This window comes from Emydura macquarii, unplaced genomic scaffold (genome assembly GCF_026122565.2).
Source record: "Emydura macquarii macquarii isolate MOO-44397 ecotype Brisbane River unplaced genomic scaffold, CSIRO-AGI_Emac_v2 contig_2485, whole genome shotgun sequence".
In the NCBI taxonomy this organism is placed as follows: Eukaryota; Metazoa; Chordata; order Testudines; family Chelidae; genus Emydura; species Emydura macquarii.
This window is the reverse complement of record NW_027132622.1, coordinates 344,227-362,280: the sequence shown is the minus strand read 5'-3', so window position 1 is coordinate 362,280 and position 18,054 is coordinate 344,227. Positions and strand designations below refer to the sequence as shown.

Genomic DNA, 18,054 nt, shown 5'->3' with positions numbered 1-18,054 from the left:
TAATGAGGTTCTAGTCCTGGAATCAGGCTCCAGAAGGGTTTTTACAGGGACCCCTGGGGTGCAGGACAGGAATGCTCACATTGATAACCGAATCTGTATAATTTTATAAGCTTTTATTAAGATAATATAAAATGATAGACAAATGACTGATTTAAAAAAAAGAATAATGAAATGGATAATGGGTAGGATTGCAGTCTTATTCTAAAGACACATGTGAGATATATATGTATACAGTATGCATTGGATTAATATATTCACGCCCTTCCCTGATGACCTGGTAGAGAGAGATGTCCGGTTCCTCAACTCTTGAGGGAGGAGAGCTAGACACTGCTCGAGAGCTAAGAGCTATAAGGCTAAGACTTCAAATAACACTAAGTATAAACTAAGAACAAAAAATTCTAACAAACACTAACTAAAAGAAGCTGAAAGAAGGAGTAGCTGGTGATCACGCCCAAGTAAGATGGTTTGCCCCTTTTTATACCCTGAACAATATGGGTCCTCCTTCAAAGTCCAAACTTGGCTTCTTCACCCCCAAATTATTAGGGTACACTTATTCTATAGGCTGGCAGGTTCGTGCATATTAATGACATATCCACATCTTTTCCAGATGGTTCCAGACGGTTCGCTTATCTCACCTTTGTTATTTTTGGCCGTTTTGTGGTGTATCTGTGAAGTTTACTTGGGGCATATCCTGAGACAGCCCCCCTGTCTTGATGCCTGCTGACTTATCTAGGGTAAAGGTTATAACCATATATGTCTTACCCTTTAACTCACCATTACTTATCGGGGCCAAAGGTCCCAAACATATGCATGCTAACTGCCTTAGCTTTCATACAGGATGTGGCCTGTAAGGTACCTTGCATTACAGCTATAATACGTTAATATGAATCCATGACTCTAGTATTATAAAGCAACAATACTTAAATCTATAAGGAAAGGTACATATGTGCAAGCAAGCAGGCTAGTCCTATAGGCTACACAGCTCCCTCTCCCCCCAACTGCATTTCTCTGCCCTGGTCACATTCTGTTCAAAGCGACTTTAATGCTGATGAAAGATTGCAAGCCTTGGCGCTTGGAGCCTGCCCTCTGGAGACGCAGCAGGCAGCTCTGTGCCCACATACGAGATGGTGAAAACCTTGGGTGAAAGACAGTCTTGCTCGTGCATTGCAAAAAGCAGGAAAAAAAAGGCCTACAGCCCTTTGAGATCCTCTGTGTGCCTTCCAGTTACTAGAACGGGTGGAGGAGAGCCAGGTGCCCAACTGCCCGCCCCCGAGGAGGAGGAGAAAGTGGTGGTGGTGATGAAGGCCAGCCGCTGTCCTCCCCGCCACAGTGGGAGAAGGAGAAGGAGCCGCTGCCGGCCCCAGCCACCCTGTCCAGGCGGGCCAGCCCCCTCCCGGCCCCACCTACAGGCCAGGAGGAGATGGGGGAGGAGGAGCCGCCGCCGCCGGTGGCCCCGCCCCCACCCTGGAGGACCGCCCCCTGAGGAGGAGGGCGTGCCCCCCCCCCCGCGGTGCAGCAGGGGGCTGGCACCGGAAAGGGGCCCCATGCCAGCCCCCGGCTGGAGGAGGAGGCTGTGGCAGTGAAGGGAGAGGTCCTCAGTATCGTTGGTTAGATTTTTACAAAGACTGTCATGAAAATTCTCAAGCAACCAGCAGGGTTGATGAGTTTGGACTAAAATCATCGAATGCGTCGGCACACACAGGAGACAAAGCGAGGGCAGAGTTTTTGAAATGCCACAATTTTCCAAAACTGAAAGAGTGAACCAGCGATCTTCTTGCTGCCCGCGGCTTAGCTCATGTCATACAGCACAAGATTTGGAGTGACCAAAGTACACACTGAGGTAGAAAACCTAGTTTTCAAAGTTTACAGCCATGTTGCCATTCGCTCGCCGACAGTTCAGCAGTTTAAAGAGTTTGGTGAATTTGCTGAGGGACGACAGAATAAAATAATGTCACATCGTCAAAAAAAAAATCCAAGAACAATGAGGTCAAAATTACCCTCCTTATCATACCACCCATCAGTTCTTTCTCTCCTCCTCTTCTCAGTTCTTATACCATGCCCATCACCGTGCTATCTGATCTCTTTAACTTGAACTGCAGAGATCACCAGTTTCTTGCTCTAACCAGTAGGTGTGCTGCCTTCTAGAGCCAGGGATAGAACCCATCCCCCTTGTTCTATCCAGGAGATCCACCCCTGTCCTGGGAAACCAGAGGTCACGAGTTCTAATCCCGCCACAGCCCCCAGCAGCAGTCTCTCCAAAAGACTCACTTCCCTTCTCTCATATCGCCCCTGCCTCGCCGACTCCTCCCAAAACTACCTCCTCCCCGTGCCTAGAGCAGCAATAGCCTGGCCACATGGCACAGCGGTTAGGACAGCGAACTGGGAAGCCAGCCCCTCGCCCAGGTACAGAACCCAGAAGAACCTTAATAGGCAGTACAGTCAGCCTGTGGAACTCGGTGCCAGGGGATGTTGTGAAGTCAAAAGTATAAGTGGGGGCAAACAAAGAATTAGGTAAGTTTCTGGAGGACAAGTCCATCAATGGCCAAGATGGCCAAGGATGCAATCCCATACTCCAGATGTCCTTAAGTCTCCAACTGCTAGATGTATCCGGCACTGGCCGCTGTCAGAGACTGAACCATTTGGTCTGACCCAGTGTGGCTATTCTTACATAAGTGCTGACCTCGCAGCCCTGCCTGCTTTAACCACCAGACCCCACTCCCCTCCCAGAAGCAGGTATAGAATTCAGGAGTGCTGACTCCCAGCCCCCCTCCCTATAATCCATTGCTTCTCTGACAGCAGCACTGATTTGACAACTGTGGGAATACTGTGTCCAGTTCCAGTGGTCCACAATTCAAGAAGAAGGGGGTTCAGAGACGAGCTACAGGAATGATTAAAGGATTAGCGAACAAATAGCACAGCTCTTCTGTCTAGCAGAGAAAGGTCTAACATGAGTCAATGGCTGGAAGTTGAAGCTGGACAAATTCAGGCTGGAAGTAACTCAAATTTTGAGCAGATGGGTAATTAACCACTGGTCATGGTGGATTCTCCATCACGAGCAATATTTAAAACAAGATGGGATGTTTTTTCTCACAGATTTGCTCTAGTTCAAACAGGAATAAACCCAGGAAAGTTCTCTGGCCTGTGCGATACAGGAGGTCAGACTAAATGACCACAATGGTTCTTTCTGGGTTTGGAATCTATGAATCTGTAACCTTGCACTGGACAAGCATGTGCACCGCCACTTCCCCTCAGCTGCTGTCCTGATGATCAACCAGTGCTTCCCTAGGCCTGGGCACTTGCAAGCAATTCACACCCCACAAATATCCAGACTGCTCTTGCATGAGTTGCCCCTCTTTTGCCAGAGCACCTAACCAGTCTCTGGGGCCCTGCTGGGTTGCTGCTCCGACTCAGGTCTGTTCTCCAAGTGATCTTGGTTAGTTCCTTCCAGCTGAGTGTGCTGTCTCAAAGGTGGCCCAGAATAGGGCTGGATCAGGGCCCGGGGGGACTGAAGAGAAGCCCCTTGAAGGGAAGCAGAAACTTTTAATTTGTGTGGAAAGCTGAGGAGACCCACCCGGGGGAAGGAATTTGAGGAAGGGGGTGTTGGTAGGGCCATGCTCGGCCTGCAGGGGGTGCTATGGGGTAGCCCTGCCCCCATCATAAGATGGTACAGGCAGGCAACTTGTTTTAGAGTGTGGTGTCTCTCAGCACTTTTATGAGACCCAAGTGACCATTAACCATCCCCTACCCCTGATCTCCACTCCCTCAAGCTGGGAAACAGCTAAATATGGCACAGATGCAGTTTGCCCCATCTCCTCTTAAAAGGGAGCATCACTCTGTGACAATCTTCCCTCCCCAGAGACTTCCTTGCTAGGTCCGTGCATGCTTCATCTTGCATTTAGCGCAGATGGTCTGTTTCCCTGCCTGCCACTCCTCTAGCTCTTCCTGCAGCAACTTCTGAGACCAACCCATAGAGCCTATAGGACTTGCCTGCTTGCTTGCATATACCTTTCCTTACAGATTTAAGTATTGTTGTTTTATTATACTAGAGTCATAGATTCATATTAACGTATTATAGCTGTAATGCAAGGTACCTTACAGGCCACATCCTGTATGAAAGTTAAGCCAGTTAACACACATATGTTTGGGACCTTTGGCCCCGACAAGTAATGGTGAGTTAAAGGATAAGACATATATGGTTATAACCTTTACCCTAGATAAGTCAGCAGGCATCAAGACAGGGGAGACTGTCTTAGGTTATGCCCCAAGTAAACTTTGCAGATATACCACAAAACCCACAAAAGTGCCAAAAATTACAAAGGTGAGATAAGCAAACTGTCTGGAAACCGTGTGGAAAGGATGTGGATATGTCATTAATACGCACGAACCTGCCAGCCTATAGAATAAGTGTACCCTAATAATTTGGGGGTGAAGAAGCCAAGTTTGGACTTTGAAGGAGGACCCATATTGTTCAAGGTATAAAAAGGGGCAAACCATGTTACTTGGGCGTGATCACCAGCTACTCCTCCTTTCAGTTAGTGTTTGTTAGAATCTTTTGTTCTTAGTTTATGCTATCTACACCACATCACTAACTCAATGAGGGACAATCCACCACTATGGACATATCTATTCCCCATTAACCACATCCAATGTAAGCCCTGCAATAAGGGATGTTCCCAAATTACCAATCGCTTTTTATTTCTTCAGATCAAAACCTTTGACCCCTGTATCCAGGTTACTGCAGATTATGTATTCCTTGCATTTGTTAAAACTTCTAACTAAAGTCTGCTCTCGTCAATAATCTGTACACTATACCCCGATGTCCGGCAACTCTTTGTGTAAACTCTGTGAATTGTTTGTACTTTTAAACGTTTCCTTTAATAAAATCTGTTATTTGTAGTCTTAGTCTTATAGCTCTTAGCTATCCAGCAGTGCCTAGCTCTCCACCCCTCCACTCAAGAATTGAGGTACCAAACATCTCTCTCAACCAGGTCATCAGGGAAGGGTGTAAGTATATTAATCCAAAGCATACCATATAAATATATATCTCACGTGTCTTTAGAATAAGACTGTAATCCTCCTACCCATTATCCATTTCATTATTCATTTTCTTTTAATCAGTCATTTGACTATCATTTTATGTTATCTTAATAAAAAGCTTATAAAATTATGCAGATTTGGTTATCAGTGTGAGCATTTCTGTTGTGCACCCCAGAGGTCCCTATAAAACTCTCCTGGAGTCTGATTCCAGGACTAGAAACTCATTATCTTCTGATCAGATCAATTGGCGAGCCTATAATCCCATTCAAACTACTAAACACCCAGAAGTCAGGCAACACCCATCTCCTTCCTGGCAGGCTTTCTCCATCCTGGAAAGTTGGAGATGAAATTCCTGCACGTCATCTTCCAGCAGCAGAACCTGTATTTCTAAAAGTTTTCTGCCAACCAGCTCTGACTTCTCCTTCCTCCTTCTTCATTTCCCTGTGACAATTCTCCTTCCCCACTCTGAAACAGGCCGGCTCCTGCATCACTGAACCAAGGATGTAGATGCTTACTTAAGAAAAAAGGGCCAGATTCTGAGCTCAGTTACTCTGATGCAAATGAATGGGTCTGCACTGCTGTAACTGAGTTCAGAGTCTGAGCCAGGCTCTTTGTCCCAAAGAGCTTGCAGTCTGAAAAGCCTGTCCAAACCTGCCCGGGCCAGAGGAACAGCACCTTGCAATGCCTCTTCGTAATGCTGACTTCCTTTGTCAAATGCTTTGAGCTCTCCTGATGAGATGCTCGATAAGAGCCAGGAATTACCAGTGTTACCATTAATGAGGAAGGCTAATCCCTGTTTTACCCCACATGTCCAGCCAGTTGGACAGCATACAACTAGGCCATGACACATGGCCTTTCATCACAGGATCACAGAGTGCTTGACACACACAAACCCAAACCATCTCCCTTGCCACAATTACGCCCATTTTCCAGACAGGCAAACTGAAGCAGAGATGATGCGGTTTGCCCTAGGTCATGCACCCCAGCTGGGAATAGTCTTGGTTCCCAGTCCCCTGCTCTAACCACAAAACATACTCCCAAAATCAGAGATAAAACCTACATGTCCTGGTTCCCAAGCTTGTGTTCTAACCACTAGACCACCGTGATCCCTCCCAGTCAGGAGCAGAACCCAGGCCACGGTGCCTCCCACACTTAGTTTAATCTTTGCCAGCTCTCCTGTTGCTTATTCGGTATCAGCCAAAGATCAAGAGGGGTGGGAGGGATCACCAAGCAAAAAGGGTATGAAAATGATCAGGACGTATGAACAGAAACATTTGGAGACAAATGGACCCATGGGAATGTGAGGGATGGAAGCAGCATGGCAGCCCCATAGAGGGGCCATAAATTGTTCCCTTTCGATGTCACTTCAGTAGCTCTTGTGTGTGGGGGTCTCCCTCCATTTCCTGAGGGAGAGGGCCCCTCACATCACAGCTGCACTTTGCTGGCAATCTCTGCAGAGAGGCCAATGTCTGTTTGGGCCACAGAAGCTGATCTGTCCTCCATCTCAAGGGGATTGTCAGAGATCCCTTTCAGTGGTCCCTTTTGACCACTCACTGGACTGCTGGATCCTATGTGTTTAAAGTCTCCAGGGTCTGAACAGAATCCAGGCAGTGTCCCTGGCTTGAGCTCTTGGTGCACAGACACTCTATCTACGACCCTGTCCTGAGAGGTTAGACCATACTGGTGCCAGCCTGGCCCAGCCCTGGAACTAGTGCTGAGCCCTCGGATTCACCTGGAACTTGAACACACCCTCTCCCAGAACTCCAGCCGGAGGTGTAAGCCTGCTGGCTCATCATGTAACTCTCTCACAGGGCAGGTATTAAATGTAAAGCATGAATGGCACATGCAGACTTTGCACAGGGGTCGAACGCAGCATTATCTTCACTTAATCACATGAGAAATACACAGATCTATGTAAAAATCACAAGCCCTACATGCAGTTCCCTGCCTCAGTTTCCTCACTGCTCTGCAGCATCCTTTGGGCTGGGGTCAGAGTCCTTTGTGCCCTTCTAGGACCCTTCTGGCTTGTGTGATGTAACATGGAGCCTACTTCTAAGCTTGGTTATTCTGACCTGGGCTGCAATCCATCCCAAGCTTCCTGTGCATCTCTCCGTCTCCCTTCTGTGAGTCCTTTTATAACCCCAACACACACAGGATCCAGTGATGGATGCCCTTAGTTGGGAGTGGAGGGTTTGGGACCAGGGTGATGGGTGCCCTTGGCAGGGGGAGGCTACGGAACCGGGATGATGGATGCCCTTGGACCGTGGGGGGGCTATGAGACCAGGGTGATGGGTGCTCTTGGTGGGGGGGGGGGCTATAGGACCAGGGTGATGGGTGCTCTTGGTGGTGGGGGGCTATGGGATCGGGGTGACGGGTGTCCTCGGTTAGGGTGACCACCTGTCCCAAAGTGGACAGGGCAGTCCCAAAATGCAGAGTTCAGGACCAGGCCCGGGGCTGAATGACTCCAGGACAGCAGCATGAGTCGGCGGTGGGTGGGGGACCAGCTGCTTCCCAGTGAGGGCTGAGGGGCCCGGCTGAGTGGGCCTTACTCCCCCCGCCATGAGGCCCCGCCCTCTGCACCTCCTCTCCCCGAGGCCCCGCCCCCTAGCCCGGAAGCCAGCTGCAGGGAATTTGGCTCCCCCCACCTTGCCCTGGGGGGCGGGGACACGGGCCGAGGGCTGCTCTCGGGCACCAGGACCCCGCCCAGGGCCCGTGGAGGGTCGGGGGCGGGCCCCACAGTGACCCAAGCACCCCCGAGCGGCGGCTGCTGGAGCACAGCCCTGGACAGGGGGCGGGGCCTCGAGAAGAAGGCGGAGTCGGGGCTCCCTTATGTATCTGGCAGGGGCCCTGAGGGGCGTGGCTAGTATGACCTAAGGGGCGTGGCTTTCACGAGCGGATGCCGTCAGCGCCAAGACAAAACAGAAAGTCAAGGCGGCAATGACGTTTAGGGCGTCCGCTTGCCCCACCCACCCCTCGAGCGCGCTCAGCCCCATCCCGCGGAGGGGGCGTGGCGAGAACGTTCAGAGACAGAGAGGCAGCAATCATTGGTCCTGTCAGCACGCGGGGAGGAATACTGACGGGCCGCGACCGTTGGTCACACAGCGCGTGCCTCTCCGGGAGCCTGACTCCCCTGTCCCATTCCCCTCCCACCCACAGCTCCTGGCAGGTGAGGGGGCGTGGCCTCAGCGACCGTTAAGCTCTATGGGAGGGGCGGGGGATTGTGTGCGGTCACGTGACGCAGGCCTCGTCCCCCAATTGGCGGAGAGCGGCCGGCCCCGCGCTGTGACTGGCGGAGGCGGGGGCCGGGCGGAGGGAAGGTTCTGGGGAGCTGCGGCGAGCTCTGGAAGGTTCCGCCACCCGCCGTATAAATGGGGGGAGGCGGTGGCCGCCGCGGACTCGCTGTCGGAGAAGTGAAGTGAGCAGCGCGGCTGAGCTGACGGGCTCGGGCCGCCATGGGCAAGGACTATTACCGCACGCTGGGCCTGGCCCGCGGCGCCTCGGACGACGACATCAAGCGGGCCTACCGCAAGCAGGCGCTGCGCTACCACCCGGACAAGAACAAGGACCCCGGCGCCGAGGAGCGCTTCAAGGAGATCGCCGAGGCCTACGACGTGCTCAGCGACCCCAAGAAGCGGGAAATCTTCGACAAGTTCGGCGAGGAAGGTGAGGGGCGGCGGGGCGGCGGCGTGTGGGGGCGGGGCACGGAGGGCCTGGCGGCTGGGGCGGGGAGTACGAAGGTGAAGCGCTGCGGGCAGATTGCGGCAAAGCTGGGCGGGGTGTACGGGGGAGGTGAGGGAGGCCGACGGGGGCTGGGCGCGGGGCTGTGCGGGCGAGGTGCGGGTGGGGAGCTGGGTGTCAGGCCCCGGTAGAGTGGGGGTGGGGGGTGCCTGCGAGTCGGGTTCTCGGGGGGGGGGGGGGGAGTAGATAAGGCTGGTGCCTGAGACACTGGGTTCCGGGGACGGACTCCTTTTGGAGCTAAAGTAAAGAGTGTGGCCCAGGTAACTCCAGGCATAGCGGTGGCAGGTTAAGGGAACTTGTTTAGGGAGAGAAGCCAGAGATCAAGGCTGGGCTGGGTTGGTAAGAAGGGGGGTGACTGACCGAGGTTTGGGGTGCAGAGCCCCTGTTGTGGGGGAATGAGGTTCTGTTTTGCGAAGGGAAGACAATATGGCCATGGGGAGAAGACAGTTCTGGTGCACCTCCGCACTAGGTCACTGGTATGGTGAAAGGTAGGGGGTGGGTGGAGGGAGAAGTGCTTGAATGCCAAGGTGATGCATGTCCTGTAAGCACTTTCCCTGAAGTGAGGTGCAGTATGGGGGCATACTTGAACTTTCCGAGAGGTAGAGTGGTACCCCTCTGCACCTGGTATCCCCTGTACACACAGCCTGATGGAGAGTGGCTCTCTTGGTAGTACCCTGGGAATGACAGAGAAGCTGGACTCTTATTTTTAGCCTCTATCCCTGCTTCTGAAATTCTTTAGGTTTTTTTGTCTGGAGAAGGGTGCATCTGTTTGGCTTTCAGGGAACAATATTGAACCCTGGCTGCATGCATGTGTACACAGGAAGGGGACACAAATTTGACTGTACAGCTGATAGATGCTGTCAGTGGCATAGGACTGCTAAGTGTCTGTGAAAACGACTGTTAAACTAAGAAGAGACTCCTAGGCACAGGGAGATCGGGTACAAGGCTAGTTAGGAAAGAAAGTAGAACTAGTTCCTACTTACTGTCTAATTGGATTTGGGAATTGGCCAAACTTTTTATTATCTTGCAGAGCGTCCTGTTGCCTTAATAACATAGTCTGTTAAAACTATATATAAAACACTGGGAGACTTGCTCTGAAGTCCATGTTCAAAGCTTTGTGGCAATGTACCCGCCTGACTTGCTCCTGATTCAGGAATTAAACTTCTGCATCAAATTTCTAATTTAGCATTAGTCTAGGTTGTTCTTCTAGGGCGCAGTCTCGTCCATTTTAGATGACTCAGGCAAGGGAGCTTGCTTTGTTTGTACTTTCTCAAACACAGCTAGCTTGGCTAACTCAGCTGTCAATATTTGTATTCTGCTGAAACTGGAAGAAGAGCAGGGTTTGTTTAAAGTTGGTTGAGTTGCTAGTTCCAGCTAATGGAATTGTAGATAACTGTCCTTAAACTACTTTCCCAAATTGATGTTTCGACTGTTTTTCAGTTAGTTTCCTGTGTTTTTTTTATCTTGCATTTCTCGTAAATACTTAGTGGTTTCCCCTTATGAGCTGATGCCTCAGTAGCAGTATGCTGATTGGCCACTTTTCTAGGAGAGGCGGAGATCTGGCTAGGGAATGGCTTTGCTGGTCACTAGAAGATTCTGGCATGTTTGTTTGTGTATGTTAGATATGAAACTTTCCTCAGTCGCTGCATTTCATTGAAGCAGGAAGAACTTAACTTGCTGTCTCCAGGCCCTTCAGATTAAATTACTTTTGCCTGCAGTGGTTCTAAATCAGATTCTATGTAGATCGAGATGGGATGTTTATAAGCTAGCTAGGCTTGCTGCCATATTAAGGGGTACAGTTGGGTCAATTATAAGAATAAACTGCTGTGAGTAAATTGCTACTTTAGGAGACTCAGTAATTGGGGGGAAATCAGTGCTTTTAAACGTGGCTCTAAGTTGTCTTCTGGGTAGGGAGGTCATGATTTGACATCCCTTTAAGATGACAAACCTCTTTTTGGTGGTATACCTCAAATCTAAAGACATGAATAAAAATGACATTCTAAATATCTTAGGGTGGGGGAGGTCTTGCAGTTAAAGCCCTAGGGGGGATTGGACTCTTGGTAAAAATCTAGTAGTTCTCAAGATCCAGGATTAACTACTGAATTATATTTATTTTCCTGTTTTTTCAGGACTAAAGGGAGGTGGTCCCAGCAGTGGTGGAAGTACCAATGGTACCTCATTCAGCTACACCTTTCATGGAGATCCTCATGCTATGTTTGCAGAGTTCTTTGGTGGGAGAAACCCATTTGATACCTTTTTTGTACAAAGGAATGGAGATGAAGATATGGATGTTGATGACCCTTTCTCCACCTTTCAGATGGGGGGCTTTAGTAACGTAGGCTTTCCTCGCTCCCGCTCGGGCCATGAAAATATACGCAAAAAACAAGACGCTCCAGTCATGCATGATCTGAGGGTTTCCTTGGAGGAGATATACACTGGCTGCACCAAGAAAATGAAAATCTCTCACAAACGACTCAATTCAGATGGAAAGACCATGCGGAATGAGGACAAGATTCTGACCATTGAAGTCAAACGAGGGTGGAAAGAAGGAACAAAGATTACTTTTCCCAAAGAGGGAGACCAAACTGCAAACAACATTCCAGCTGACATTGTCTTTGTTTTAAAGGACAAGCCACACAATGTCTTTAAGAGAGATGGATCTGACATTATTTTCCCAGCTAAGATCAGCCTCCGTGAGGTAAGCAAAGGTTCCTGATTCAGTATGGGACTAGTGGGTGGCCTGGATTGGGTTTTGGATTGTGGAAATGACAAATGAGAATACTGAGATGTTCTCTTGCCCCTGCACTTCTCTCTGGCTTGAATCCATAATAGGATATCTGCCTAACTGTTCTGTAGTCTGTATAAAATAAAATAAGGTGTTAGCCTGAGGATACTTCATTGCGGAGCATACAGAGGGCATAATGCCTCATTAGAGATGGCAGATCAGAGGCTAACTACTTTCTTGAGAAAGTGAACTTTCCACATCCAAACTCACCCACATTGATGGATCAGCAGGAAAGATTGCACAACTATTTTTTGTGATATATTCATACAGTTTCTAGTGGTATTAATCTAGTGCCTGCATCAGATTGGCTCTTCTGAATCTTGCTGAGTTAAACTGGAATAAACAGGCTGTCACAGTGAAACATTTGCTCTTTTTGGTTCCTTAGGAAATCTGCTAGAGTTTGTGTATGCAGACCTGTTCTAATTGTCTTGTTTTTATACTTAGGCCTTGTGTGGCTGCACAGTGAATGTGCCAACGCTGGATGGCAGGACCATTCCAATGGTATTTAAGGATGTCCTTAAACCTGGGATAAAGCGGCGAATCCCTGGAGAGGGACTTCCATATCCCAAGAATCCAGACCAGCGAGGGGACCTTATTATAGAATTTGAAGTAAAGTTTCCAGACAGAATTCCACAGTCCTCCAAAACTGTCCTAGAGCAGATCCTGCCAATATAGCAAGGCTGCTCATGGAGAACTGAAATAAGGATACTTCCAAAGCAAAAGGTTTTTGGACCATAACCAGGACTTCAGGGTTTCTCTTTAGTGGAGGTTGTGGACTTTCATACTGTTTTTCCCAAGACTACCATCTTCAAAATTGTGCATTAGTTTTTCAGGGACTCTAGCCCCAGATCATCCATCACGTGAAGTATTTACACCAATGAGCAGCTGCTTGTGGGAGGAATCTGCAGAACATCTCATGGTCAAACCTTTCTTCTGGTGACCAATTTTCACCCTAGTGCTCAACATGCTGCCTTCTATTATCTGGTTAATCATAGACTTGGGCATCTGTGTTTCACTTCATCTCATGCAGACCTGTAGAAAGGGTTTACCCATTGGAAAGGGTGAAACATAAATCTAAAAGTGGACTTGCAAGTAAAACAATCTCCAACATCTTGCTTTTGCTGTTGTACTGTGTTGTGTCCTTTGTTGCTTCCTACACTGAAGGACTTTCATATTGGGACTCTCTTAAATGTTAACTGTTTAGTTTCTGTAAATTGTAATGTCTTGCAAAGGGTTTTCTTAAATTTTCCTTCTGCCGCTAGTGTTGGAAGGAAGGCACCCTATGTTTGACCTTAATCTGTGACTCTCTGGAAACATTAGGACTTCTGTCTTTCAAAATGTGAGCCTGAATCAGTAAGCTATTGAGTTTAAACTCATCCTACAGTGGCTAACTACCAAAGCTAACACGGTCTGGTCTGGAAAACATATGCAAAAGAAAATGGATCTCAAGAATAATATTCTGAATCTATGGAAGTCTTCCCCCTCACACAGACACTTGAAGGTCTCTTAGCCTGGTTCATGATTATGGGCTGAACAAATATGGGGCAGCCATTTCTCATACTAGAGTACACTACCTAAACAGGATGTGCACAGGTTAATGAATGAAGACACTCAACATCCTGTTTAGGTAAAGTGATAAATCTTATGTTAAAGACCTATTCAATACAGTAATGGATTCTGGACTTTTTTCAGAAGACTTATTCTCTGAATTTACAGCACCACCTATTCTTTTTTGATAAAAGGGTTCCTGATACAGGAACACTGTGGCACGTCCTGTATATATATATATATATATTGTATACATTTGTGTAAAGTTGAAGTGTAATGTAGTAGAGCAGCTGATATTTTATAGGACCAACTATACTGAAAAAGATTGAGAGGGTTTGGAGAACACACACTCAAACAACTGGGGGAATGTGAACCCCAAATATACTGGAAACTTATCTTGCAATGTTACTGCCATGTTGACAGACTAATGTCAAAGAGCTGTGTTGTAATTAAAGTCTCCTTAACTAAAGGGAAAGATCTAGGTATGTGTGAGGCTGAAACCAATCTTATGGATCTGGAATGAAAGATTTATCCACCCATGTCCTTAAACTTCAGTGGGATGGGAAAATGGTGCTGGGATTAACTCTTGTTGAGTACTGGCTTAGTCATTCAACTCCCATCTTTTTCACAGTGTATTGGCACTAGCACTTTTCACTAGGGGGTTAGTGTGGTGCCTATGGTGCAATAACTGGCACAGACAGCTCCCAGGGTTGGAACCTAGCTATTACCACAGATGGAACAGCTCCACTAGTTCTAAACTACTGGTGATGCAAAATCTTCTTGCAAAGATGGCTTAATTAGAATTATGGAGCACATAATTTGCCCAGTAAAGCTTAGAGCCAGATGGGAGAATCCCTAGCTTCCTCTCCCCATCAATTTAGTCACTCCTTTCTAGCCCTCCTCTGTTTCTAGTCATAAACCTACTTTGGCTGGTGTTCTATACCTTTTTCCAGGTACTAGCATCATCTTGCTTCAGTTGTCTGAGTTGTGACAAAATACTCTAATTTCTTCTAGTTTTCCCCCCCCAAAACAATATCATTTCAAAGTGGATGCTTTAAACAGAATCAAATAGCTATGTATCATGCTCCATAACAAAAACACTGCCATTTAAAATGACTCACCTCATGTCTATTTCTACTACTTTTACTGACCTTACTTATATTATGTAGGGGTGTAGTTAATGTACTCATATGCTAATAAGGTTGTAAAAGAGCATCCAAAAGAACCAGGTATAGAAGGGAAATTAGTTGTACTTCTACTATTTTACTAGAGATGATCATTTGGTTTGCAGTATACAGTATCCTTGTTTTCCTATAACACGGGAAAAGTAAGAGTAGGGAAGTAATTAACTATCTCAGCTGGCAGTTTCTCCTCCTCTTATCTTTTCCTGTCAGTTTCAACTATTTTTGATTTCTTGTTTTAAGTTTGGTGTAGGCTTCACTTTCAGTAGTCTGCCTTGCTTTGAAATCACCCACGGGTGAGTGAATGCATGATGCTATTGGCACATCCTGGTGCCTCTCACTAGCTGCTAATGATGGTCCTCCTTGAGTGTAGGCCTTAGGAGCTGCTCATATTTCCTCCTACATAGCAGTATCCCCTACTGGATGTAGTTAGACTGACTGCTTCTGTCCAAAGTATTCCATGTACAGAACTGACTGGCTATATGTTAAAAGCAGCTGATTACAGGAAGCTAGGTGTCTGTAACCCCCTACTCTTCCATCAGTAAGGTTGCAAACTTGCTCTATCATGCCCCTATTATCTTATTTGTACCTGTACAGCTGGAGGACAAAAGCCTCCTCCCACTTAAGGTGACAAATGGGGAAGCGAGACAGGGATATTATGGGCAGCACAACTACTTTTTCCTAAAGTTTTCAGGGCTGTTTCACTCCCCAAATCAGACCATAGTGTCTATGTGAGATTGTTAGGTGGAATCTGATGTCCTTGCTCCATCCTGAGCTTTCATATAGCTATTAAGTCTGTTTTCTAGACATGAGAGCCATGAGACCTGATAATCAAGGATCTTGTAATGAACCTGGCTTCAGTCTTCTCTCACCCCCTTCACTAATCTTCATCCCCCTCAGTCTGCCTTCATCAGTAGAAACTTCACACAGTGCAATGGTGCAAACCTAACTCCTGTCCTATTCACCCACTTTTTTGTGTGTGTGTGTAAATGTCTTAATGTGCTATATATTCAAGATTATTGGGTGAAGGGGCAGAGAGCAGCAGATGTAATTTGCTGCTGCCTAGCGCACCACAAGCATTTCATAACCATACCCCTAAGAATTTTCCCATTAATAAGGCTCATGTGCAGCCCCAGGCCTGCATGCCCATGGAAACTACCTGAAGCAGCATGCAATGCACTCTAGTCTAGTGTATCATAAGAACATTGTAGCTGGTGAACTATTGTCTCAGATTACACCTGCATTTGAAGAATTAAGGTGGCTATAATATGGTCCATTTCACCCAGATTAGATATGGTCTTTAGGCTCCTCTTAGCACAGTACAAAATTGGGACACACTACCATACAAAGCATGGTGCTTACAGGCCAATTGAGAAGGGGGCCTACATGGTTAAGTACTATGCAAACAGTAGCAGATAATGGTGAGTGTAAGCTCTGCAGGGTAAACAGACAAACACCCCCCAGTGGGTGGAGGAAGGGGTATAACAAGCAGAATGAACTATGGGAGGGTAGTAAACATTTCCAGGGGTAGTTTTTATTTTAGTGTGGGGTGGGTTTAGGTAGGAGGGGATCAGCTAAATGGGAAGGGAAGGGGGGTGAGGATAGGTGCAAAGGGGGGCAGGTGTGGTGTGAAACTAGGGTGAAGAAATTGTGGGAGGGGAAAAAAGAACATTGGAGCAAACAACCACCCAGCATTCAGGCACAGAAAATCCACTAAAAGAGAACCTTTTAGTTATTAAAAGTTCACCTTAAAAATGTCAGGTAGTTAAGAAAAGTACTGAGTGTAAGCTAGGAAATGCAAAACTACATGTCAAAACCTTGAATAATTGCCTCCCACCTGTTTCCCACATGCCTCCCTTCTTAATAGCTTGCAAACTGTACAATTATTTATTGCCTAGGAGACTCCAGCTCACCCAGCTGCAAAATGGGTACCTAGGGGATCAAGTTAGGCAGTTGAATATGAGGCTGCCTACACATTACTCACTCCCTTGTGTACTGTTGGCAATGAAACTTACCTGCCTTAACTGCATCACCCAGATGAGCCTTGAGCCCCAGCCCATAGACCAGGACTCCATTGTGCTATGTGCTGTACAGAACCAAACACACAGTCCGTTGGCCAAAAAGCCAACAATCACATAGCAGATGGATACAGACAGACAAAAGTACAAAGAAGTAATGACTTGAAGTGCTCTGCATAAGCTTGAAAGCTTGTTTCTTCCAACAGAAGCTAGTCCAATAAAAATGAAAGTTCTGTAGCACTTTAAAGAATAACAAATTTAATTTCTGCAGGCATAAGCTTTCGTGGGCTGTAACCCACTTTGTCAGATGTAAGGAATAGAAATCACATAGAAGGCATATATATATATATATATCCAAGGGAAATAACAATGGGGAAGGTAGATAAAAGCAAAGTCTGTTCAGTTAGAGTAGTTGAGGCCTATTCACAACCATTGATTAGGAGGTGAGAATGTGTGATCAGTGGCAATTACTTCTTGTAATGAGATAACCATTCCAAGTTCCAATTCAGACCCAGTTTGATTGTGTCAAGTTTGCAGAGTCACTGTCACTGACTTGAAAGCTGCCATACTCCTACAAAAAAACTTCAAAAACAGTACGAAGTGGGTTACAGCCCATGGAAGCTTATGCCTGCAGAAATTAAATTTGTTAGTCTTTAAAGGGCTACAGAACTCTTGTTTTTGCTATATACAGACTAACACAGCTACCCCTCTGGCATTTTAGTCCAATAAAAAATATCACATCCCCCCCACCTATCCTGGGACCAACAAGGCTACAACACTGCAAACAAGGAAGCAATGAGCCAGTATTGGTTAGCTAGGCTATGGGCTGTGATCATTTGCCACCTTTCCCCTTCTGCTGGCCTTTTTTAGGGGGTGAGAATGGGACCGCATCTGGTACAGGTACTCTACCAGCGCCTCTGCCTGCTAGTTTCTGATTAGCTCTTTTCAACCTTCTTGCTTGTGATTGGCTACGGGAAGCTGCTGGGCCAGGATTGATTAGTAGGCATTTCCTGCAGCCGGGGTCAACAATAACCATTCCTGGGAGCTCTCCTCCTTCTTCAGTGGTATCTCCGACTCTCCCTAGAGTATCGGGATGGTATCTCCCTTCACTCCGCCTTCCCCCCTCCCGCGCTCTCCTGGGATGGTATCTCCCCCGCTGTTTTTCCTGTTGGATTGGACGCTTCCATTGCTCCCCGAAGGGGGAGGGGGCCTGTGAGGGCAGATACCGGATCCATCCTCCGGGATGCCTCCCCGCCCTCTCCATCAGAGCGAGCTGTGATTGGCCAGTGGGTGTGCGAGGTGTTCTGTGATTCGCTGACGGGCGCGGCGCTGCTCCCGCCCTCCCTCTCCCGAGCGACAGGCCCCGGCTGCGTCCGGCTGGAGTTCGGTGGAGGGACGGCGCGGGGTGACGGGACCGGCTCGGCTCGGCTCCGGACGGGGTGAGTCAGACGGGGGGTGGGGCATCTCTGGCGGGGGGGTCCCAGCTCTGAGGGGGGGATGGGAGCGGGGGGAGGTGCCCTAGGTGGGGGGATGGGAGCGGGGGGAGGTGCCCTAGGTGGGGGGGATGGGAGCGGGGGGAGGTGCCCTAGGTGGGGGGGATGGGAGGTCCAGCTCGGGGGGAGGGGAACCAGAGGAAGGTGCCCTAGGGTCGGGGGGGGGGGGAGCTCAGCTCTGAGGGATGAGAGAGGTTGCCTCATCTTTGAGGGGGGGTGGTTAGCTCTAAGGAGGGGGTGCCCTTGTTCTGGGG

The 18,054-nt window shown here is 48.1% G+C and overlaps 1 protein-coding gene across 1 annotated transcript; it reads left to right on the top strand.

The window, feature by feature from the left end:
* The first annotated feature begins 8,307 nt into the window (after positions 1-8,307).
* Positions 8,308-15,835, top strand: DNAJB1 (DnaJ heat shock protein family (Hsp40) member B1). The gene is made up of 3 exons (XM_067563443.1): positions 8,308-8,700; positions 10,905-11,473; positions 12,005-15,835. Exons 1-3 carry the CDS (start codon positions 8,490-8,492, stop codon positions 12,233-12,235), a joined length of 1,011 nt encoding a protein of 336 aa, XP_067419544.1. The 5' UTR covers positions 8,308-8,489; the 3' UTR covers positions 12,236-15,835.
* The last annotated feature ends 2,219 nt before the right edge of the window (positions 15,836-18,054 follow it).

Bases quoted from the DNA above. Each gene is read 5' to 3' on its own strand.
- DNAJB1 (XM_067563443.1), top strand. From the start codon at position 8,490: ATGGGCAAGGACTATTACCGCACGCTGGGCCTGGCCCGCGGCGCCTCG. The intron at 8,701-10,904 runs GTGAGGGGCGGC...CTGTTTTTTCAG, and splicing joins CGACAAGTTCGGCGAGGAAG to GACTAAAGGGAGGTGGTCCC. The intron at 11,474-12,004 runs GTAAGCAAAGGT...TTTTATACTTAG, and splicing joins CTAAGATCAGCCTCCGTGAG to GCCTTGTGTGGCTGCACAGT.